This window comes from Dendroctonus ponderosae, unplaced genomic scaffold (genome assembly GCF_020466585.1).
Source record: "Dendroctonus ponderosae isolate FM_Combo_2020 unplaced genomic scaffold, Dpon_F_20191213v2 Dpon_F_20191213_8, whole genome shotgun sequence".
NCBI classification, from domain to species: domain Eukaryota; kingdom Metazoa; phylum Arthropoda; class Insecta; order Coleoptera; family Curculionidae; genus Dendroctonus; species Dendroctonus ponderosae.
Genome location: NW_026019016.1, coordinates 1,717,742 through 1,741,833, shown reverse-complemented (window position 1 = coordinate 1,741,833; position 24,092 = coordinate 1,717,742). Strand labels below are relative to the sequence as shown.

At 40.0% G+C, this 24,092-nt stretch overlaps 5 protein-coding genes across 9 annotated transcripts in view; 4 read left to right on the top strand and 1 right to left on the bottom strand.

The window, feature by feature from the left end:
• The window catches only part of LOC109544844, a 10,869-nt gene extending 5,946 nt beyond the window's left edge, over positions 1-4,923 (top strand). The window contains exons 2-3 of the mRNA XM_019915215.2: positions 360-565; positions 619-4,923. Coding sequence (XP_019770774.2) covers positions 368-565; positions 619-4,347 — 3,927 coding nt within the window. The 5' untranslated portion in view covers positions 360-367 and the 3' untranslated portion in view covers positions 4,348-4,923. The remainder of the gene's footprint in view (positions 1-359; positions 566-618) is intronic.
• Positions 4,924-8,037: 3,114 nt separating this feature from the next.
• LOC109544838 lies at positions 8,038-20,410 on the top strand. Of its 3 annotated transcripts, none has more exons than XM_019915203.2 (13): positions 8,038-8,162; positions 16,491-16,641; positions 16,701-16,909; positions 17,268-17,445; positions 17,536-17,569; positions 17,680-17,993; positions 18,348-18,532; positions 18,589-18,808; positions 18,869-19,028; positions 19,091-19,312; positions 19,367-19,493; positions 19,551-19,772; positions 19,827-20,410. In XM_019915203.2, the coding sequence occupies exons 2-13, from the start codon at positions 16,527-16,529 to the stop codon at positions 19,959-19,961; spliced, it is 2,121 nt and encodes a 706-aa protein (XP_019770762.2). In that variant the 5' UTR covers positions 8,038-8,162; positions 16,491-16,526; the 3' UTR covers positions 19,962-20,410. The 3 variants fall into 3 exon arrangements, with proteins under 3 accessions (XP_019770762.2, XP_019770765.2, XP_019770764.2); XM_019915206.2 differs by lacking the exon at positions 8,038-8,162 and adding an exon at positions 14,549-14,572; XM_019915205.2 differs by lacking the exon at positions 8,038-8,162 and adding an exon at positions 14,727-14,826.
• Positions 20,407-21,492, bottom strand: LOC109544839 (28S ribosomal protein S28, mitochondrial). Of its 3 annotated transcripts, XM_048668885.1 has the most exons (4): positions 21,169-21,489; positions 20,989-21,110; positions 20,775-20,932; positions 20,407-20,720 (listed from the first exon to the last, which is right to left on the bottom strand). In XM_048668885.1, exons 1-3 carry the CDS (start codon positions 21,394-21,396, stop codon positions 20,794-20,796), a joined length of 489 nt encoding a protein of 162 aa, XP_048524842.1. In that variant the 5' UTR covers positions 21,397-21,489; the 3' UTR covers positions 20,407-20,720; positions 20,775-20,793. The 3 variants fall into 3 exon arrangements, with proteins under 3 accessions (XP_048524842.1, XP_019770766.1, XP_048524843.1); XM_019915207.2 differs by lacking the exon at positions 20,407-20,720 and having other exon boundaries at positions 20,744-20,932; positions 21,169-21,492; XM_048668886.1 differs by lacking the exon at positions 20,407-20,720 and having other exon boundaries at positions 20,744-20,929.
• A 5-nt stretch (positions 21,493-21,497) lies between these two features.
• On the top strand, positions 21,498-22,322 carry LOC109544841. The gene is made up of 3 exons (XM_019915210.2): positions 21,498-21,782; positions 21,849-21,971; positions 22,031-22,322. The coding sequence occupies exons 1-3, from the start codon at positions 21,628-21,630 to the stop codon at positions 22,209-22,211; spliced, it is 459 nt and encodes a 152-aa protein (XP_019770769.1). The 5' UTR covers positions 21,498-21,627; the 3' UTR covers positions 22,212-22,322.
• An 80-nt stretch (positions 22,323-22,402) lies between these two features.
• LOC109544840 lies at positions 22,403-23,150 on the top strand. Its single transcript, XM_019915209.2, has 3 exons — positions 22,403-22,573; positions 22,662-22,781; positions 22,833-23,150. Exons 1-3 carry the CDS (start codon positions 22,434-22,436, stop codon positions 23,053-23,055), a joined length of 483 nt encoding a protein of 160 aa, XP_019770768.1. The 5' UTR covers positions 22,403-22,433; the 3' UTR covers positions 23,056-23,150.
• The last annotated feature ends 942 nt before the right edge of the window (positions 23,151-24,092 follow it).

Sequence of the window (24,092 nt, the reverse complement as noted above, 5' to 3'; positions counted from 1 at the left end):
GAAGTTTCTCAAGAACCATTCTAGCCACAGAATTCGTTTTGGCATCGTTGGATAGAGAATTGAAAAGTCGATTCAGTCGTAACAACGTGAGTGAGTAAATTCGAGTAGTTTTAACACAGAAAGCGAAATATGAATATCAAACACTTAGGTTCAAGATTATGCCAAAATTTCATGCTTTCCGTCCCCTTTTTGCTCATATCTCATATATAGAAAATTGAATGGTGGGTCATGACCCCCCCCCCCTTGGATCCGCCCTTGCCTCCTGCCACTCTGAACACTTACTTTGTTAAAATTGGAGAAACTCCAAAACAATCGAATAATAAACTAGACACACAAGAACCTAAAAACTCTTTTTTCAGATCCAATCATGGAACTCAAACACACAGTCTTGGTCATCCTGAAGATTTTGGTATCAACAGGCTTGATCGTCCAACGAGTTCGTTGCTCAGAAGCGGCCGTCCTGATGGGCGGACATCGAGACAACGTGAACCGAACTGAACCACCTCCGACTTTCGATGAATACTACGATTATTCCGACTATACGGAAAGTGCGGAAACGCAACCAGTAAGCACTAATATGCAACCAAATCAATTTTAAAACCGCATTGAAAATTTCAGACCAACAAAACGGACTCAGAAGAAATTCCCAACCCCTCGCCGCTTGTTCTGCCTGGCTACAACCTGCCGGAGAACATCTTCAACAAAGGCAAGCCCTTCTACGCGGAGAAGGATCCTTTAACCGGCAAAATCGACCTGGACCATAAATCCCCGTCCCTAAAGGCAGCGGAAGGCGACTCTTATGAGTACCTGGACGATCAACCGTCCGATATCCACGACAAGAAAAACATCGACCGGAAGGACGGAAGTATTTCATACGGCAGCCATAAGCAGGCGGACGTTAATCAACTGACTCCGAATTTTCACGACTTTCTGAACCTGCCCGTCAAGTACAACCCCAACAAGTACGTCTACCCGCTGATCTCCAGCTCGTATGCCAGCACCAAGATCCAAGGGAGTGTTAACAAGTTTCACAACCATAAAGATTCTTTTGGGGTGCAGAAAACCACCACGACCAAAAAGCCTGCCTCCTACCATTCCACAGTTTCCAGCTACTCGTACAGAACCACGCAGAGAACCATGGCGACCACTCCTGTAAGCACCACCACAACCACGAAACCCACCACAGTAAGGAGATACCCAGAGCTGACCACTCCACTGGTGACTGTTCTGAACTCGTCCATGTCCCATCCGAGCTTCAGTGACGAGTACGAGTACAATGAGGAAGTTTTGGCAACCACCGCAAGCGAAAAGCCCAGGAAGCCCTCAACCACTCAGAACGTTAGGGATGTGTTTCTGACGACTAGCACCCAGGCGCCCACAAACCGCGTCATGAGCCTATTTGAGCAACTCTTTGGAGACTATGATGAAACCGTCAGTACCACTCAGGCAACGGTTCCGCCTGCGTCAACCACCACTTCCAAGCCGGCTTCCCCCACAACCACTCAGGGATATTACCCGAACATCCATGCAGGTCCCATTCCCAATGTGTTAACTGGCTCCAATATGGGGCTGGAGCAGAGCTACGAATACGAGGAGGATTACAACGATGAGAACATTCAGGACAGCATCCCAGTGGAGAATAAAGTGCACGCGAACATCGACGACCTGAGCTTGAGCGTGGAACCTCTAAAGCCGGTCACCAAGCTGATGCTAGTCAACAAAACTCTGCATGAAGACAAGGGAAAGCTAGAGAAGAAGCCCATCGCCCCCAAACCGGATTTGAGCAAAAACAAACCGTTCCCCGTAAAATCGAGCACCTACAGCGACTTTACGGTGCAGAAGACTACAGCTACCAGCACCACGACTACCACAACCACCACCACCACAACTTCAAGGCCCCCCAGCATTTCCCCTACAACCTACAGACCAACTACCCCCCGAGTCACTTCCCTACCTCTAGGGGAAAACCACATCAGCCCCCCGCCATTCAACAAAGACCCAATCATAGTGGCCACTCAGAACCTGCGAGAGAAACTCAACAGCGAAAAGGTGGCCGCCAAACAGCAACCCCAGCTGATACTACAGCCACCCCAAGACTACCAAAGGCCGCCTAATCTGCCTCCCAGCTCCACTAACTTCCACATAGCGCCCGGCCAGGATACCATGTCGCTGGTGGTCGGGCACCATCAGAGCGTAGGCGATGGAGGCCAGTACGTAGGCACCGCCTTAAAGGAGAACCTATTTGATAGCAAACCTTTCACGCCCTTATTCGGGCCGGAGGGTGGCTTTGCCCACCCCAACCAGCACCTGCAAATAGGCCTACAACCACCACAGGCGTCCGAGGCGACTGGAAGTGCGGTGACCATACAGCCCATGCAAAACTCCGAGGCCTCCCTAGCCATAGGGATGCCGGTGAATGGTATGAAGCAAGTGCCTGGTCAGGTGATGGACGCAACTTTGGAAACCGATGGTCATGTGAACTTCCCAAGCCCCCAGGGACAGAGTGAGAGGAACAAGGTGGTTTTCCCAGAGGAGAAGAAGCCGGCTCAGTCCCATCAGCAACACAACAGGGAAGTGCTGAAGCTCAACTCCAAGCCGATGTACCATCAATTGCCCAGCGATTTAACGCCGCCAAAGGAGCATGACTTAGGGGCTTTGCCCCCGCGGTATGCAGACAGGCCTATGAGGCCTCCATGGGACCCCAGGCCAGGACATTTCTACAGCGGGAAACCTGAGTATGTGCGTCCTCCGAGACCGAACCCCACTGAAGTCGCCTTTAAACGAATAGACAACCTGCCCAACATCCTGCCTCAGTTCAGGCCCAACACGCAGCATCGACACGCGGCGCCCCCACATTACCATTTCGACCAGAGGCTTAACCGGCAACCGTTACTAGAGCGGCCGTCCAACAGGCCTGTTGGATTCTTTGAGAAAATGGGACCTCCTCCTGAGCAGCCAAATGTGTACAATCGATATCCTCCCAAGAATATTTTGAGAGGTCCTCCTCCGGAGGACCGCAGACGGTTACCTCTTCGGGTTAACTACGATCTTGACGATCATAGGCCCTTAGGCCCGCAGCCTCCTCAAAGTCTGGACGAGCAGAGTCCTATGGCAGAAGACCGAATCATGAACGAAGACCCCAGGAGGTCGCAATTAATTAACGGCCCGGAGTTGAATTTGTATCAAACGCCTCCGAATATCCCCATAAATAACCGCAGAAATGGCAACGGTGACGCTGAAGTGGAAACCCTGCAAATGATTCAAGCTAAAAATGATAAGGAGAAAGACAGCGCTGACGCTGACGAGCATGAGGATGGCGATGAGGAAAAGACCGAAATACAGACTGATACGGTGAAAGTGGTGGCCAAAGAGCCAGAGCGGGAGAGTGGTGGAGATAAAACCATCTACAAAGTCTACCCGGTTAACACCGCCCCGATAATCGACGTGGAAAGGAACGAGCCAGTGATAATCGGGAGCAAATCGGAGCCTCCTTTGTATCCATCGAAAATCAATGGGGACTTCGACTTTCAGCAGCAGGACAGAAACGAGGCTCCCATTCTGAAACCCCATCCCAGGCCTCCAACGTTTCCAGCTAAATTCGACTTTCCCTATCCCCTAGAAAGGCCCGATTCCATCAGACACCCGGAGGCTGCAAGCAATAAAATCAGCGACTTGAACCAGGAGTCGTTCAACTACAACAACCAGTGGAACTCGGTTAATGACAATTTGGAGTCGAGAATCGTCACGGGGGGAAAACCCAATTTCGCCCCCAACCAGATCTCGGCCACCTTGAAAACATACACGGAGAAACCAATTGCTATAGCTTATACGCCGACGGAGCCGAATTTGAACGCGGATAAATACTCGATGCCCAACTATGGAAGCCCGGTGATTCCGGAAATTCGGCCAGGAAGTGTGGACAATGATGACATTGGGCATGGCCCGAAGAATTCCGAGATTACCGTTCACGCCACCATGCATACGAATCCGAACGTGAACGTTCCTTTCAGAGGGCCCATTTACCAAGAGCCCTCCAACCACAAGTTCAATCACAAGATCGATGTGGATGTGGATTCGGATCCAGTGCCTGCCCAGCTGGATTTCCAAGCCCCTTTCCAAGCCAGTGTTAAGCTGGATGCTTCCACCAACCAGGGATGGTCAGTGGTGAGGGACAAGAATCGCACAACCACTGAAGAGGCTGAAGTGACCACGCTTCCTCTGGCCACTACCAGCGAGTTTGATATTGAGAACTTTAAGCCGCAACTCATCGGTGGCTTCAAGCCACTTTACAGTATGCCTGATGAGGGCAGGAAAAGTGAAGACATTGCCGATAGGGCAGAGAAATAAAAAATTTAACGAAGAAGGAAGCATGAATAGCTGACTGACATCGCTCCAACCTGGGAGTGCGCACGTTTAGAACTTAACTTAGGAACTGAAAGTTAACCGATAGTTACAACACCATTATATAATATGTGCGTGTAAATAATGCAGCTTAAAAACTTCAAGAAGGGACAATCGGTGTAAGTGTGTGGGGGTTTAATAGTAGTGAACATTAAACTGAGTTACAGCTCTAATCTTTAGAGGTTTCTAGGCCTCAGTGTTAAGGGCAACAAAGCAGTGGGACAATATTCATCTTGCTCTTATCACTGAACTTGTTGATGTCGCTTTAAAGTAGCTTAATTATTTATTTATTTGTTATTTTTTTATGGAAATAAATTGTTTGAAATTTGCTTTTCCAACCAAGACATTTCTACTCAATTGATAGATTCAGCAAACGAAACTGAAAATCAATCAAATTAATCCTGTTATAATTCTAAAAGTTGTTATTGCATGTTGTTGAGCCTGAAAGTTTTGCGGTCTCAACTTCTTTTTAGGCCTGGTTAACACTGTGTTGAGTTGCGCTATTGAGTTGTTGCCGGTCTCAGAGTTAACGAGTTATGATTCATCGGTTAATGAGTTATAAGTCATTTATTAAAGCTTTACAAGACCCCAGACTGGAATTTTCACACCTAAAAAAAGTCATCAACATTTTTTCTAAGTAAGGTTTTACTACTTTGTTCAAACGTTGTTCAAACAACTAAAAAAAAGTCATCTAGATTTTCACAGCAACAGAACTGAGTCCAAAGAAAGTCGTCGAGTTTCCTTGTAAAATCGATCTCTTAATTTTTCGCATAAAAGAGTAATTTTGCCAGTATTTTACAGTAAAACGTTAGGAAAAAAAACCGGTTTTTCTGTTTAGTGACAGTGTTGTTTAGAAGAATTAGATAGAAGATTAGAATATAGACGAATTGCTTAATAGAAACTTGTTAAAAACTTTGTTAAAACTAGAATTACCTGAAAATTTAAACAAACTTTACATATTTTCAGAACGATGTGGCCGGCGAATTTTCCAAATAATGTTTTGTAAACTTTTGCTCCCTGGCCGTTTTTTCAAGATAATCTTAATTACGTTCTGTAAAAAACTGAATAAAATTATTTGGTTTTTGTGCCAAATTTGAAGCTGAAAAGGGTTTTTTAAAGTTTCCTGCAAACCGATGAATAAAGTGAATTTTCTAACAAAATTAATTTTGTCAATTTTGGCTGAAAATACCAATTTTCAGAAAAGAAGGAAATCATCAGAAAATTATGTTTTTTGCGTTTTCGATTTAAATCTTCTAGTTTTGTGATCGGTTTTGGAGAAAACCTTAATGGTTTTAAGGGAAAAACGGGAGGAATTTATTTTCGTTTTTGTCTCGAATCCGACGCTGAAAAAAGTTGTTGCGAAATTTTTACCAAGCTATAAATTTATCTTGTAATTTTTCGCGTAAAAGACGTCCAGATCGTCAGTATTTTTAAGTGAAACTCTACAAAATAGAGCGTTTTTGAGTAGAAAGTAACCCAAAAAAATTCAGTCAAACCTAAAAAAACACATTTTTTTTAGCAAACTATAGAAAATTATTTGATTTTTGTTCTAAAGCGACCAAGGATTCAAAATTTATTTCATAATTCTTCATGGAGAATACGTTAAGTTTGGCAGCATTTTTAAGTAAAACTTTTGAAAATTGAGCATTTAGAAGAAAGAGTAACTTGGAAAACGTCGGAAATTTTGAAGTAATTTTATAAATATTATTAACAAATGACTCTTAAATAAATCTAAAAACTAGGAAAAGAAGTCGTCAACATTTTCCCAGCAACGAAACTGAGTTACTGCGCCGGTGCGTTGGGTTGGTGCACCAAGACATTTGCGCCAACTCCTAAAAATTCACTGAGGCCTACTTCTTTTTAAAATTAATTTAGTATGATACTTGAACGTAAACGAGGTGTAATCGCAAAAACGTCACAAGTTGCGAATTGCATGCATTTTTCAGAAAAAAAATTGTTGAGATATTAGGAACAAAGGGCTTTTAGAATCGTTCTTTATACGCAATAGGAAACATTGCACACTTTATTTCCTATCAAAAAGTTGATACGAAAAAAACTTCCGTGTTCAACAAGTAATTTATGTGAATGTCTTCAGCAAAAATAAAGCGACTCGCCCCTACTAAATGATTCAACTTTTGGCAAAAATCGTAAATCGTGTCACATTTAATTTCTGGACAGTAATGTGAATATACTTGCAAAAAACGATGGCGAACCATTCGGTCGCATGCCTGAATCCGATCAACCGACATTAAGGCGTGTAAATGTAAATGTAAATAATACAAATTTTGGCCTAATCTTGCAGCTAAATTTCTGATTTGAAAATGTCGCTTTTTGGGTCAGAACTCCCAGAATTTCCTCACGCACGTTGTTATAACTGAATCGAGCTTCCAAGTCCCTAACCAGTGATATAAAAAACAAACTCTGTGGCTCAAATGTTTAAGTGGATTTTGTCATTAAAAAAAAAACAGCCAAACTAAAACTGCTTGAAATTGACCCTTTTTTTGACAAAACAGCAACATTTCTTAATCGATACTCCACTGCCTAAAAGCGCCATTTAGTTCGCTCTCCAGCGAGGTATCAATGAGCAATCGAGCTCAATTCCTTCTCGAGAAATGAGCAAAAACGTGACGGAAAAACATGAACTTTTGGCCTAATCTTGCACCTAAATGTCTGTTTTCAAATTTAGCTCTTTGACTCAAACCATCAAAAATCCTCACGCACCTTGATATAACTGAACCGAGTTTCCAATTCCCTATGCAGTGATATAAAAACGAGCTCTGTGACTCAAATGGCTCTTAAGAAACGCTAAAAAAGGCAATTTCAGGTTTGAGTCAATTTTGCAACTCAAAAACACCAGGAAAATATAATACTTTTCGAAAGCTAACTGAGAAGAGAAATGGGAAAAAAATTAATTAAGCAAGGACCTAGACTTCTCTAGCTCCATCCCCATATTAGGAGAGAAGCGACTGATCCAAGCCATCCGGCTCACGTCACGAATTCGAGGAATGTCCGCCAACTGAGCGCCATCGACTACTGTAAAAGAACAGGCAACAGCTCATTAATACCTGTTTGGGAGTTTCTTAAAATTCGAATTGGTCACCCACGCGTCCATTCCTGCGAAACAAGTGATCTTGGTCTGGTGGCACGAACGAGGGATTTTATTCTCCACCGTAAATGAACCATCATCTAGCTCTCTATCTGCAGAAAATGATTAGAACTCACAGATGCAAATGACTCTACCAGTTCCCACAGTGTTTTAATTTTCAAAAATGTGGCAAATAGTTTGTCATCAACCTGCAAGCTGCTTAAGGTCTTAAGAAATTCTTGTTTACAAACTCAAGGAACAGTAAGAAGCCTGTTATTTTTGTTAAATAAAAAGTTGTGGAATTTAAAGCAAATACTAAACCACATACAGAAAAAAACAAACGCAAAGTTTCAGTTTCTGAAAAGTTCCAAGACGGAAAGAAAACAAAATCGAAAACTGTCGAATCAACACCTGTATGTTCTAGTCAATAGATAAAAACAAGTTCTAGTCTGGCGAGATGTGCTCACCGCGACGTTTCACATTCAGGAATAGCCCCCTTCAGGCGCATGCGAGTTTCGTACATTACCTACGCGCGCGGTCATTTGAACTTGGTCCAAAACAATCCTGATCGCTAACAATCCGAGAATAACTTTTCTGCTCTTCGTTTGCCGCTCATTTAGTGTGTTGTGCATGTGTGTGCTTAACCCAGGAATAAATTTTTCGCAGGAGCTTTTAGGTAAGTGTGCTTTCGAAAGATATCCGCGTTTTAAGAGAATCTCCATATATCGCGGTAGTGAGTTGAGGCATCAGGTTGCTAGTTTTCAAGTCGCACCTGGACCTTTATCATCGAGTTTCGTGGGCTTTGGAAAAAGCTTGTTAGGAAAATTTACGCGCAAATATTAAGGGATTATGAAAGCTTTCGCTTGAATGCATTCATAGCGGCTTTTCAAGCTTTCAAAAGCCTTGTTCGACTCGCTCAAACCCAATTAAGCCCATTGAAGGTCTAAAAGGTGATTGATTAGTGAAAAGTACCTATTTGCGCCTTAACTAGCGGATTTATCATTGAAAAGTATCTCTGTCATTAAATGTAAATCGAATGTAATCATGTTGTTTGCAACAAGGACGTGTGTGATAAATGGCAAGAGAGTGGACATCAGGTTGCCACCAACTAATCCTCAGAGCTGTTTTAATTTAGTTTCTTCTCTTCTAATTTACATGATTATTCATTCTTCGGAAGTTTTCAGTTCACAACATTTACGAATTTTGAAACTTCATTCAAAGTCTCTCTGGTGCAAGAAGGCGAAAAACATTGATTTTTAGGATCCACCCACGTGGTCAAGTTTTATAACAAATGCATCATTTTCAGTAACGCAAAGCGTCATTCCTATGCGAAAACAGAATATTTATTTATGGCATTTATTTGCGTTAATGATTCGAAACTTATGCTAAACCCAACATCATTCAAGGTAAACAAATATAGACTTTGTTTTATATTTTAGTTTCGGGTGATCCAACACAGTTTATACAGAGTGAACAGGTGCGATAATGAGATTTAGTTAAAAAGATACTTAAAGAAACAGTTTTGTGGCTATTCTTTACTTAAACACAATTATCCACTAAAGTAGACAAAAAATTCAGTCAGTAAAGTGAAAATTAGCTGGACGAAGTTATTTCGACAAAATCAGTTTAAAGTAACTGAAAAATTACTCTTCATGGCAAATTTGCAAGAAAAAATTCTGTTAACAAAAAACAGATTTTAATTTCTGCGTGTCTCCAACTGATCTTTTGCATATTAAAGGTTGAAACTTGTTTTTTCTGTTGGCAATCGCAAACTTTATGGACACTGTTTACTTCCTGATTGGGGTTATTTTTCGTTGCATTCAAATATAAAAATTTCCATTTTATGTGGAAAAGTTGCAGGAAAAACGATCAAAGTTCGGAGCTTATTTCTTTCGGTTGACAAACGCAAATTCTATGGAGAATTTTCAAGATTGAAATAAAAAACGTCAGTAACAAAAAGCAGATCTGAATTTCTGCATGCCTCCAAGTGAGCTTTTGCCTATTTTGATTGAAACCTGTTTTTCTCTGTGGGGGATTCTGATTTTTTTAAATTAATTAACCTGCGCTTATCACCCATGCAAGTGCGAAAGCTACAATGTTGCTTGCAGCTAAATTTCTGCTACTCACATATATTTTCCATTAAATGAACAGCAAAAATGAAGCAAGTTAGTTTGAATAAAACAGCATGAATAAAACGCAAAACATGGCAAAATTCTACGACTTTGTATATGAAAATATTTTCCAAACCATCTGACAGTGATGAGTAGAATTGTCTAAATATCATCAACATTGTTTTAATTGATCCTAATTAAATCCAGAGATGATTTGTTAATTAAGAACTACGTAACGCTTCGTAAAATTATACCATGCATGTGTTTCCAATTTAAGCGAGACTTTGCGCGCTTGAGGCTCCATTATGCTGCTTGTTGTAACACTGAAAGCTGAAATTATCCCAAATTGCAAAATAGATGCATTATCTTCTTCAAACGATTTGCCCGAAGTTAGGTAACAGATTATAAAAATTGTCGCTCTTATCGCTTGTTTACGCTTAATGCTAATGGTTATCGTTTTATTATTCTTCAGGGCATTTGATGATTACCGACTTCAAATAATTAAAAAATCTGTTATTTTTTCACGAGAAACCCACAGAAATCGGCCGAAAATAATGGCAAGTGACCATGAATGTTGCGGAGAAACCGCACTTATTTTTAGCAATATTGATAGAAAATCGACTTTAGCATGCCGTGATTATCAGATATTAGGCTGCGGTCAAGTATTTATATCTGGCCATGCCTCAATCTCGCTGAGAGTGCTGGTTTTAATAAAAAAATCAGGTTACTGCAGCGATTAAACTTAAAATACCCGAATTTTTCTTTAAACATTATCAAGTGTTTTGCTCTTGACCGTATCCTAATTCAGTTTCATTTTAATTTTTGAGCTTTTAAGAGAAACTTTTCATTTTGCGTTTCCGACTGGGAAACCGATGTCTCATTCGTGTGGAAAATGAGAAAAATCCTCATAAGACTTGACATAAATATCTGATTTTTTTCAGAAAATTACACCCCTTAACGGGTTCCCAAAGTAAAATGGTAAAGAGTAGAATGGTTTTCTAGAAAACCCAAATGTGCCTTCGCGCGTAGGACCGCTTTGTGTTTGATCACAATTCTCATCTTGAGCTGATTAGTAGGGAACAAGGGAACAAACAACCTGTTTAGCTCTAGGTATCTTCCAGATTTTCCAACTTCCCTGGGCAAACCTGCCGATAATCGATCGAGAAAAGAGCCTCTTTCTAAGGATCTTGCACAGATTCCATATAATCATCGACATTGAAACCCGATTTTCAAATAGGTCTGGGTACGAATTTAAATGACCCAATAATAAATATTTACGTTTGGAATAGGCACACAGCCAGGATTTAAATTGGAACCGATTGAATTATTTTACATACAGTTCCAGTGCGATCATAATCGCTAATAAGAATGATCTCGCCGAATGAATGAACCGAATTAGGTCCAATCAACTTGTTTTGCTAGTGTCGAAATCTGCAGATTATCAACAATGGTTCGATTCACTCCATCTGATTCTTGTGGAGGTAAAAACCCGATCTTAATGAGATGATCCTAACTCGACATTATGTCACCTCGATAGTTCCATGTCCATTTTCAGAAAAATTCCCGTGGGCGAACATCGGAGGAAATCGGACTGGCGTAACACTATGATTAGAACGTTGTGGTACCAGATCGATAACTAACCCAACAGTGTAACACCCACATTTTATAAAACTATCACACCTAGTTGGTTGCGTGTTTTACGATTAGCCTAAGAATTTTCCCGGAATCAACCCGATAATTGTCTGTTTCGTTCATTCGCTTCGTTATTTTTCCAGAAATCCAACTCCTTTTCCCGCAAAGAAAAACAGAGTTAGCTTTTGGGCGTGACCGGAGGCTTTAAAGTTCCCCGAATGCATTTTATTTGGGTCAGTCGCTAAAATAGTTTCCGTTTGCACGCATCAGCGCTTAAGATGTTGACCTGATCCATTTTCATGGGAAAAGCCGATTTCCTTTTGTCTGGACGGGCCGATTCTTTGGCACGCACACACAATATTAATTAGAACGGAGCAAATTTCCCAAAACAATGCTTGTTATTACATTGTTTCCTATTCAAGTGCGAAAGATGCACGTTTGTTCGGTAGAAATTTGAAATAAAACTCACTTATATTCGCCTCTAAAATAGGCTCATGCTGATCATTTCCGACCAGTCATCCGAGCCATTAAGGCTGAGGATGTTGAGACCTGCCAAGACCTTTATGTGGACGATGCCAAGAGATTGTAATAATTTATCGCGTTTACGTTCACGTAGACTTTGAACAACAGGTACGGTTACTTGTAACACGTACAGAAATAAGTCACTAAAGCTCAACTAAAGGCGCCACCTAAGTCTGGCGAATCCTCGCATGTTAGTCATCAGTTTATAAACAGTTTGGCAAATCACAGAGTGACACCGAGTAAAGTGAGTAAACTCAATCAAAATTAACTGAGCATCAGCCATACGAGAGTTTGTTGAAAGATTTTTTGGAAGCGCTGCAGTTGGTGCGCCAACCCAACGCACCGGCGCAGTAACTCAGTTCCGATGCTGGGAAAATGTTGTTGACTTTTTTAACTTTTTTTAGATTTATTTTAAAGGCAATTTATTAATGTTTTTAAAATGTCTTCAAATTTCAGAATTTCCCAGTTTTGGCCAAGTTACTCTTTCTTCTACATGCTCAATTTTCTAAAGTTTCACTTCAAAACGCTGACAATCTTAAGGTATTTTTCGCCAAAAATTATGAAATAAATTTCCAATCCTTCGTCGCTTTGGAAAAAGTTTTGAAATCCCTTTCCAGCTTCGAATTTGGAACAAAAATCAAATAAATCAAAGAAATCTCGTCACCTCCATTCCTTTCAAGACTGTAGAATTTGTTAAAAAATATGGTTTTTCAGTTTTGACTGATTTTTTTTGCATTACTTTCTACTCAAAAAAGGCTCTATTTTGTAGGGGTTCGCTTAAAAATACTGACCATGTGGAAGACTTTTAGGCGAAAAATTACAAGCCAAATTTATAACTTTGTAAAAAATTTACAAAAACTTGTTTCAGTGTCGAATTCGGGACAAAAACGAAAATAAATTCCTACCGTTTTTTCCCGAAAGCCATTAAGGTTTTCTCCAAAACCGATCACAAAACTAGAAGTTTTTAGTCGAAAACGCAAAAAAGCATTATTTTATGATGATTTTCTTCTTTTTTGACAAAAATAGGGTGTTTTCAGTCAAAAATTACAAAATTAATTTTGCTAGAAAATTCGCCCCATTCGTCGGTTTGCAGGGAACTGTAGAAAACGCTTTTCAGCTTCGATTTTGGAACAAAAACCAAGTCATTTTATTCAGTTTTTCATCATTCAAATCGCATTATTATTAGTTAAAATACTGAAAATCTTCAGATATTTTCTGTGAAAAATTATAAGATAGATTTTATTGGAACACTCGCCTCCTTAACCGCTTTGGAAAAATGCTAAACAGAACAGCAGGTCCTGTTTTCCTAAGGTTTTACTGTAAAATACTGGCAAACGGAGATCGATTTAACAAGAAAACTCGTCGACTTTGTTTGGACTCAGTTTTGTTGCTGGGAAAATCTAGATGACTTTTGATCAGTTGTTTGAACAAAGTAGTAAAACGTTACTCAGAAAAAATGTGAATAACCCTATTTTAGATGTGAAAATTGCAGTCTCGGGGTCTCGCAAAGCTTTAACAAATGAATTATAACTCATTAATCGATGAGTTATAACTCGTTAACTCAGAGAACGGCAGCAACTCAATAGCGCAACTCAACACAGTGTTACCCAGGCCTATGGCTGATCCAATTCCGCCCAATATGATTCAATAAGCGCAGACAAATGGCTGAAAGAGAGAATGCATTGAATCGCTGGACATTCACAACATATGGTCAAAAAACCTACACGTTGCAAAAGGCAGCCTAATATGGACGCACCAAATATAGAAACTCGTTATAAATTCTATGCCAATGGAATACCAAGTGTGTAAAAAACGACAGAAGGCCATTAAAAGAAAATAAATGATTTAGCTGCGACTTCAGCAGTTCGATTTGGAATGCCCGATGAACCAAATTTGATTTTCAGACTTGCTGGAGATTTAACAAGCTACAAGTCTTGCAAGTTTAACTAAGTTTGCTTCTCTGTAAAAGTCTTGTGGGTTTGCGTCTTCCGCAGGAAGAACTCAAAGCATCCTATTTGGACTCTCAGTCCGGAACGAGCTTTTAGTCCAATTTTCATTAGAATCGCATATTTAGACCACATGGTGTGACAATCTTGCTGTATTCAACAACTGATTGGCGCTAAATAAATTAAGTTTCACACCAACAGAGGTCAATTGGCCCTAATTTGCTTTAGTTACAGCAATTTTCGCATTTTCTAGAATTACTTTACTCCTCTGCCTCGATTAAGAACAACCTTGAATAAAATTCACTTTTACATCGAGCTTCACGCAAGCTGAATCCTCCTCATCAGAGCTTGCAAAGTTGCAAGAAAACGTATTTTTTCCCGAAACTAATTAGTCAGCGAAATTAGCTTGTGTCTGTTGCACATACAAGTAATGTTTTAACACATTTAAAGATCAGAGATATGTAAATAAACAAACAGTCGCAGTTACAGATTTATGTTAAAAGGATTTCCGCTCGGATCACGTGTGGCCATCCATGTGTGCTGAGCATATTTACCCAGCGTTATCCGAAAGATCAAAAATCAACTTCAGGACGTCCTGACATAACAAAGAAAACTGCATTGTTTCAAGCGTAAAAAAATTGTGCACGTTCATTCAATATTCAATATAAAAATATAATCGATTTGGTTTTGGTAGGAACCTTGCGGCCTTCAATTTCAACCGAATTTGTACGAACCTTGTCTCAGACAGTCGGACGAAGGTCAACCACTTGAAGAAGAACCATCAAGATCTGTCTGTCTTCGGTTAAAGTTACGACACGGCTTTATGAAGAATAAGAAGAATCTTCGCATGTGTTTATGAAATCGCTTCCAATCTGGTAAATTTAATACCATAAGCCCATTCACTCAAAGCGTAAATTGGAAACATTTCAGATTATTAGTGCGCCAATGGTTTATTTAATAAGTTCAGTCGCTTATCTGTTGATAAACCCTAAAGTATGAAAGCATGAACTTAATCGCATTTGATCTTTGCAACATTTGTGAGATTTTATAGTTTTTTTTGGTGGCCAATGCCACCATAACTCCAAACTGTAAATTTTCGGTGTTATCAGAATTGAGGCTTCCACAATATGTAAGTAGATTTCAAAATTCGCTGGACTTATTAATAAGCTTTCAAGTAACTGATATGCTCAAAAGTATGACTTAATAGTTAATTATATCATTTTAACAGATTTATTTATACATATTTTTATCCAGATACACACGAAATCAAGTTTCGTAAGAAAGTTTCAAATTTCTGCTCTAGCTATGGAGTTGTAAAAAAAGAGTAAAGTGAGGACGCAGCTGAGGGCCTGAAACACTTATTCCTTTCAAAGCTAAAAAAACTGTTGGTATAGAAGAAACTTAAGTCGATTAAATAGCAAATGAGTTCTTCTATGAAGATGCTGTGAAAACCTGTGTTTGAATGTTCGCTCTTTTTGCAATTTTCCAGAGTAAGTGACCCAAATCCAAGAAGAAAATGGATAATTTCCGATAGAAATCAGGTCGTGTTGTTCCAAACACCATGTGTGTATGTCGCGTATTCATCCATCACCTTTACGTGTTTTCTTTGAAATCGAAACGGAGGTTAATGTGGGAAAAACAACGGCATTAAGGACAGTTGGAGGTCTGAAATTGGGTCAGTGTCATTCTTGGTGTTCAGAAGAATCGTAAAAATCGACCAGCAGCCAGTGTAATGAGTAGGCGCTGTTGCGAGCCTTTTATGGATGTAACCATGACCGGTTGTAGTTTTGAATGCAGATAGTCTTTCACTCATATATTAATAGGATGTTTTTAAAAATACTCTACTGGTGCGGACTTCCAATTAGAAATGAATGATGGGAAAATCTCTAGGGAATGTTTTATTTTTGAGGAAAAAACAGGATTATGCAATGACGCGTTTCAAGTCGAGTTTATTATTTTATTTAATTTTTTTAGCAATACAAAAGTAGCGAATTTCTATTACATCGATCGATGTGTTTTTCACTGATTTATCTCTAGACCATCGAAGTTTCCCTGCTTTTATTATTCTTCGTGTCATTCAAAAATCTGCATCTCATCATTTTTTTTTATTTTGATTTTGATTTTACGCTCAATTTTCAACTTATCGAAACTGATGAGTTTTTTGGGGTTTTAAGCCACCACTCTGAAAATGCAAAACAAGCGTGCTTGCAAAACGTCGGAAATTATTTTTTTCCACGACCGTCTTGAAGCTCAAAAAACTCATCAGTCAAACAGTGAAATTGTTCGAATTTCTCGACGCAAAATTCTAAAGTTGTTTATCGGAAAAGTGGTGTTTTCCAGACCATTCCTTGAAACTTGCGCGTTTTTGGAGGATCCAGAACGACTTAAATGCGCCAAAAGAGATGGATTGACTTTTTTCAAACAACTTATTGCTTTAAAATGTCTGAACACATTGAGAAATAACGTTAGTATTCGAATAGCAAAAAATGCCATTCCTAACTTAGAAGATCGGAGGTGAAACGCAAAAAAAACGCACAACGCAGCTTAAAAAAATTGAGATGAAGTCACAGCGGACTCAAGCGAAATTAATGTTTCAGTAAAGATGAATCGAGCTAAAAACGGAAGCTGGGAAACAGGAGCAAATCTCTATCGGTCAAAAACTCTATTTTAATGTCCAAATTGAAACGTCGTCGAATTAGGTCGAAACATTTAAAAAATTCCATGTAGCTTGTTCAAGTAAATCTAACTAATTTTTAACTTAAAGTTCCTAAAAAACATTCTCTTTGATTTTAGGTGTTGTAGCTTAACATTAGACCATAGGAACTGAAAATGTCCACCGTAGAACGAAAGGAGTACCAAGAAACTCGGATACTGCGAAGCAGCTCTCCAGTGAGGACTGTGAGAAGTTCCAATCAAAACCTTGCCCAATTCGATTCGAACTTAGGTAGATGTTTCGCAGCCAATAATTGAAGAGTTTTGAATTTTCCACACGTTTTTCTGCAGATAATTTGCTAGAAGACCTCCAGAACTCTGTTTCTCGCCCAGGCAGCTCGCTAGGACAGAATGCAACTTCCAGCTACAAGGAAACTTCAAAGTACATCAGCAGTGGAACGGATGGGTATGGAAAAACCAATTCCCTCAATCGAGTAACCAACTTGAAACCCTCAAATCCTGTTACGGAATATTCTTCCGATGACGCCTATACATATGCGGTAAGGAAGAGCTTAATGGGTTCTGCGAGGAGTTATTTACTCAAGTTAAGGAATTATTAAGCTAAAAAGGTGCCACTGACGCCCAGTAAAAGAGTCACGCCTGTTGGGACAATTACGAATTTTTATCGTCGGGAATTTCGAGTGTTGATTGACCCTGAAACATACTAATGACCTAAAACGGTGTCAAGTTGCGAATTAATGTGGCGGATACTCAGAACAAGTCAATTAATCAGTAGTGAACACAAATCCTACATTTTGTAAAAGTTAAATAAATTTAATCAGCTCTTGTTCGAAAGTCTTTCTTATTTGATTTTTGAAAATTGTATGTTATTTAAACTGCGAAATTTTGTAATTCCAGTCGCCAGACGGTAAAGGAAAAGTCCACAGTTACAAAAAGGAAAAATATATGTATGGAAAAAGCACCGTGGAACGCGATATCGAACCAGAGCGCTCCAGAATGCAGAACAGCATCAGCCAGTTGGACTCCCTGCTAGATGATTTGCAACAAGTCAAGAAGTCCTCCTATTCAGAGAAAGGTAGGAGTCTAGAATTTTCTGCAAAACATATTTCCGACGCAAACTTTTAGTGAATCAAACGTATTTTTAGCACAATTGTTTGTTTTCCAGAAACCTATAATGCTGGCTCCGATCCAGGATTTCAGTGAGTATCTAAGAGCCATATTTCAAAACCGGTTTTATTATACACAAAACTTTAGTGCCGTTTCTTTATTACCAGTTGGCAATTTTCTTATATTCTGGTTGAAACTCTAGAACGTCGACAAAATCAGTAAACCGCGAGCTCCACTATGGCGACACGCCGCCCGCATCTAAATCCAGGACTTTCGAACGATTGGAGGAGAAAAGTTCGTACAAAAACAACTTGGGATACACGAGCGAAGGCACATATGGCGACCTCAGACCGATGCGACCCACATCGCCTTCGCCCTCCTCAAAAAGCTCCACCTTAACGAAACAAACGAAAGTTACAAATGTGCATGAGTATCCGATTCGAGTGGTGGAAACTCCGGTGCCAGACATCGATCCTGAAGTTTTGGCCCATTTGGATCCCAATTTACATCCTGCAGGTAAAACGTTTAGGCGCACCATTCGATTAATGCATGCAACATGTAGGTAATTTAGAACATTATATGAAAGATCACGAATTGCTAGCGTTAATCGGTTCCGTGAGAACCTGAGGGCTTCGGGATAAATATAATGAAATCTCGTGAATTTCAAATGTGTAAATGGGGAATAATGCGTTATTGAAGGGCACTTTCGACCGAATCGGTCTTCTTCAACGCTGCTAAAATACCACAGAAGAAAAATCCAGTCAAACATTTTGACGATTTTGCTCACATCTTTTGCATCTGAACGATCTTTCCAAAAAAATCATTGGAACATTTTCTAGCTTTGGCAATTAATTCGGATTAATATTGCAGGAAACACGAAGGTGACAACCACAATTAAAACGTACACCTACGAAATCCCTGGATCAGGAAACTACCCAACTCAAGTGCGGGAGGATACGACAATCAACGAAAAATACCTGGATAAAGTGGACAAATACACATACTCTCCCAACGAAACCATCACTACCCCTAGTAAAAGCTTTGTGTACAATAAAGTAGGTTTTTATGCAACCAACGTTTATTGACGGGCAAATCAAACATTCTATTCTAGCTGGAGAACAAAGAAAACTACTACCAGCAACAACCGCAAGAACCCGGATGGAAAGACTCCAGCCTCAAGAAGTCCTACAAAGAAATGGTGCAGGATGACGTGGTCTATTACCCTCCTTACCGGAAACCTGCGCCTCCTGCGGAGCATACCAGTGTAAAAGAGGAGGTGACTACCATAAGGAACTACCAGCCGGGATATCAGCAGGATCCAAGCCCTCCAAGTATGGTTGCCCGAATTAATCCAATTATCTTGGTGTAACACTGAATACTTTGAGAAACAGATCGCAACCAAACCTACGTATACAACGAGTCAACCACAACGAAAAACATTCAAAATGCGTATCCACCAGCGCCTCCACCCAACCAAGAAAGCAGGGAGTACATAATCAATAGGGAGACCAATATAATCAATAGAGGCCAGCCGCCGATGTCAGAAAGAGGGTATGTGAATAAATAAAAAATCCTAAATCAGGGCTGTGGAGCAACAAAATAACTTCTTGTAGATATCCCGTTTATAACCCGCCATCCGGCCCGGAGAAAAAAACTTATGTACTAAAAGAGACTCACACCACTAACTATCAAAACGGACACCCGCCTCATACTCATCAATCGCCCCCTAGGGATGTGGAAACGTTCCCTCCACAAAGCCCCCCATATGGACGGAAGCCCCAAGAACCCATTAACATTCAGTATTCTTATAAGTCCACTAATACGACGGAAAACCGGTAAGTTTTCAACTCTCCCTTGAGTAGACCAAGTCTAATCAGCGGCTTGCTTAGATATAAAGGAGGCTATCCTCCGAACGAAGAGAGCCAAACTTTGCTGCCACGCAAATTCCCCACCGACGATGGCCCTGATGGGCCTCCGAAGAGGATTGATGAACTTATGGCTTCAATAGGACAAGAGGTACTATTAACTAGCTAATCAATCAACTGTAAAGTAAATGGCAATTCAATTTGCCAGCCTCCAAATAGCCCACTGAACGCTGGGTTCAATGCACACGAAAAAGAGGTCGCTCATAAGAAGGTGGTGGAAACATTAAAGCAACAGAGCGCCGATGTGGCGGACGCTCAGCAAAAGGAGCCGGCTACCAGAAATGTGACTGGACCCCCGGTTTACTATCCCCCAGGGCACGAGATGTTCTCCAAGAAAGAGGAAGGAGGTGGAGGAGCATGGAGAGCTCAGGTACTACCGATCAGTTGGAGCTTAGCAATGGTATTAAAATGAGCTAAATTTCAGGGAGAATATGCTAAAGGTTCGGAAAAATACATGTACGCATCAGACGGCGGTTCCAAAACCAAAACAAAGAAAGGGGTTGCAGTGGTTCCCGTTTGCTTGCCTTTGTGTTGTGGCTTGCCCTGCACTATTTTATAATTTCCATTGGAATTTGTTTTATATCTTCAACCATTTTTTTCTTTTTATGTATGAATATTTCATCCCACGATAGTTAAAACGAATTCTTAACGTGCCTTAAACTGTTACTTGTGTTACGTAATTTTATTGTCATTAATATATACCTCACATTACTATACTCGACTAACGACTTTGTAGATCTGAATGTATGTTAAACGGTAATTCTACTGATAGTTGTGAATAATATTTTTGTTAAGAGGCCGTAGGTTAACGATTTTTTTCTGTTGCTGTTCTGTAAATATATATAGAATATTTTGGTAAAGAGCTTTAAATAATTTGTAATATATATTAGTAGTTTTTATGTTAAATCAGACTTGACGATCGGCAGCTCAAAGAAAGCATATTGTAATATAATTTTACGATTTTCTAAATGTACTAATGTCTTGCCAAATTTAATTTAAAGAGGTCAATTTGTAAAGTGTTTTATTTAACTCAAGTGCAATTATACAGTTTAATCACCTGATTAGAGAAAGTTGGATTTTTATGTCTTTATGTTATTCAGTTAATTCTAAGAGGGTTTTGAGCGTTCTTCGTCTATTTCATCTTAAGGGCGCGAATTTGTAAGTTCCAGTATGCATTTTTTTTGGTTTACAGTAAGGAAGTTATTGTCGGTTAAATATGGTGATCAAAAATAGCTTGAAATGGTCCAAAAATGTCGATTATTTCGAATGGGAAAACTTGAAGGGGCGTTTGCAATGGATCGCTTCCGACTTGATTGATTGATGATTTTCTAAAGACATTTATCAAACTTTTTAATAATAATTTAATTAAAATGTGTACAAGATATGTGCATTTACTTTCTATCCCGCACTAAACCCAGTAATTGGCAGTCTGCCTCTAGTAAAGTAAGATCTTTGTCAGAGCCCAGAAACTTGGTGGACAATTCCAGATCCTTGATTCGCAATCTCACTTTAGCCCCTCGAATGTAGCTACTGAAATGATTAACCTACGCTGCTTTACACGCTTCGAAATGTGATTTTTAGTTTACCTGCCATTATTTCTTGGTCTGGAACAAACGCAGTGAAACTTCCAGCCGAAATCTATATAAAGATCGTCGTCCACTGTGTGAAATATTTTGCCTGTGACTACTTTTCCTTCAGGATCACCTAACTGCAAGTGGTTAGGTGGAAAGTCAATTTCAAGCTATTTTGGTTCGTTTGCAACTTACGTCTATAAACTTGGAGTTTTTCAACAGACTGGCGAAAGTTTCCGGCGCTTTTACTGAAGGTTTATTGATATCTTCGAACTTTTTATAGGCTGCTGCATAAGATCCACTCTTCTGATCTGTGGGAGCCTCAGGGGGATTGTTCGTTAAATGCCGATGGCTGCCTTTGAAGAATGTGCCATTTAGATTCTGGCCAACACGAATATTTCGGAGAGTTAAACGCAAAGCCATTTTTTTCAAAACTAATCAACAATTTACTGTTATGGCATTTGATAAATGCTCGATGTAACCTCACTTCTATAACAGTGTTGATGAAAGATGAAAGTAACCCCTATTTTCGGCGAGATTGAGAAGAAGAACATGGCATCTGATGGTGTCACTTGCGTCTAAGATTTCAACTTATTTTTGGAATTTCATTTTGAAAAATCCAAATTTCCACGTGATTAATTGAAACGTTGAATAATGTCGGCGCCAGAGTCCAAAGTGTCTGCTTGCAGCAAACTGGGGTTGAAACCTCTCACTTCTCAGAACTTGTTATTTTACTACGCTCCAGCTCAGGGGGTTCTGAGCTATACAGCCCTATCGGTGAATGTTATGAACCCTTCTCTAGTTCTGAGGTAAGGCACCGCTCAACTACCTTGAAAGCACCAGCCCTACTCCATTGTTACGCAATTGTGTTCCAGAGTATTTCCAAAAAGGGACATAACCAATATCTTACTATTCAATGCTCTGCTGGGAAGTGGACTGTATCTGTATAACAGGCCGCATCTAGCCGTCCTGCCACCCAAAGAAAAGCTCCTCTATAGGTAATGAGTGTGTCCAAAAAATCTGGTCTTTGGGGGCTAATTTTGTTGGTTGTTTTTAGCGCTTTTGGTGCTGTAACTTTCTCACTGGGGTCAGTGTTGATCTGGGCGATTATCAGGAGTGTGGTGCCCCAAAATGTGGCTCTTTGCACAGCTTGCGGAATAGGCTCGGGCCTGGCACTGATCAAAATCGGCACAAGTTACGCCAACTCAGTGGATTCTTTAGTACCGAAAGCCTCTTAATTTATTCACTTATTTTTAAAGACTGCATAGGTAGTTTCTTATATATGACTTGTTGATTTGCCTTCGCGTTGTGCCCGTAATGTGTTGAAAATTAAACCTACATCTAGTGAATAGTTAATTTTTCTTACCCCTTGTATGAAACATTTCACGGTGACAGCAACAGGATCTTAGGAAAAGTCTGAAAATTTTCTGTAGTTTGTAGGCAAAAGAATGGGGTAAACTATGCCTGAACAAGGCACTCAGTCAGAGGTAGAGGAACGCGAAGAATTTATCAAGGCATTCTGTGAAATAGCCGGCTTTCAAGGGCGGTTTGCCTACTGTCTGATGTCCATTTATGCGGTTAATCCGGCTCTATTTGAATAGTAGGTGTCAATGAAAGCTAACTATTTTTAAACGCGATTTAAAAAATAACGCCATTGGAACGTTTTTAAAAGGCACGTTAATTTGCAGTTTTACAAGCGTAGATCTCTATCCATTTCTGTTATGGAACATGATTTATGGAATCGCCGTTATGATCATGTCGAGGCCCTCTCTTAAACCTCTGGTGCCTGTGCACAGATTCACATTTAGGTAAGACTTGGTTTATTAGAACATGAAGGCAGTTAATGGACACTCTTTCAGTTTGCTGGGTTCGCTCGCGTTCAACTACTCGAGCCTGCAGTTTTTCCACTGGTTAGCTGCCAATTTAGAGGGAATGCCAATTTTGCGCACCCTTTTGGGGTATCTAAGTGGCCGAGTTATGATAGTACATCTTATAGCTTTTCTGTATCATATAGACACTCGATGCACGGATGTTTCAAATAGGGCTAGGAGATTATCGGCGTTTGAAGCCATGTATTTATAATGCGCAGATTTGGATTCATATAGTGTTGAAAATATTGGCTTTGCAGTTTACGTGATAATTTCCTTTACCATTTGAAATACAATCCCTTACACTAATTGAGTTTTACCACTTTGGGGAAACTTTATTTTATACCTGCCGCGCGTTTCAGTACCCTTTTTGATGCAGATGAACACTTAAAAGTTCTTAGTGTCAGTCTTCTTCCCAAGATGGAAGCGTAGGTACCAAAACGCGCGCTTTCAGGTGTTTTATACAGAGTGTTTAGTGCTTGTACAAATATAATATACGCTTCCTAAGATAATTTTAAGCGTTCCAGTTGTATCCGGTGTTTGGTCTCACGACATTTGGTCAGAAAAGCAAAAAATTACCGAATTTTCAAATTTCCAAGGGGAAAATTTTTGAAAGGAAGCCTTTGCTTTCCACATCCACGTAATTTCGCAACCGATAGTGCAGTTTAACAGCCAAAACGCGATTTTAGTTCGGCACTTTCTGACGTCTACTCACTCGCATCTTGACAAACCGGCTACTAATGTCTGTATATAAAAAAAACGTCACATTTGCTGTCAGAAGAACATAACACGTGACTGCTCCGTGCGGATTTTGAATTATTTTAGGATTTCTCCATTTGTCTGCGGAAAATTGCCTGTATTTCGAAGGAAAAACTTGCCGTTTACCGTTTTGTGCAATTTTTCACACCGGTAGTGCAATTTTAACGGAAAAAACACGATTTTGAAACGGGAGTTTCCGTGATACTAGAGGCCATCTTGACAAGCCGCGACTGCCAATCAGAACTGACTATTTGTGTCGTGAAGGCGGGCATTTCAAATTTTCGGGGCTTTGAAGGCTGTTGAAAACTTTGCGAATTCAATCGAAACAGAAATGGGGAAAATGGGTAAGTGCAATTGTTGAAAACTTCGAACTTTGTTGTTTGCATAACCAGGGGCGGATCCAGCCCAGTTACGTAGAAAAATACAGTCTTCTGTTGTCTATGAAATTAGAAAAATTATCGTCGTTTTGTGCAAGGGTGGCGTAAGATTATT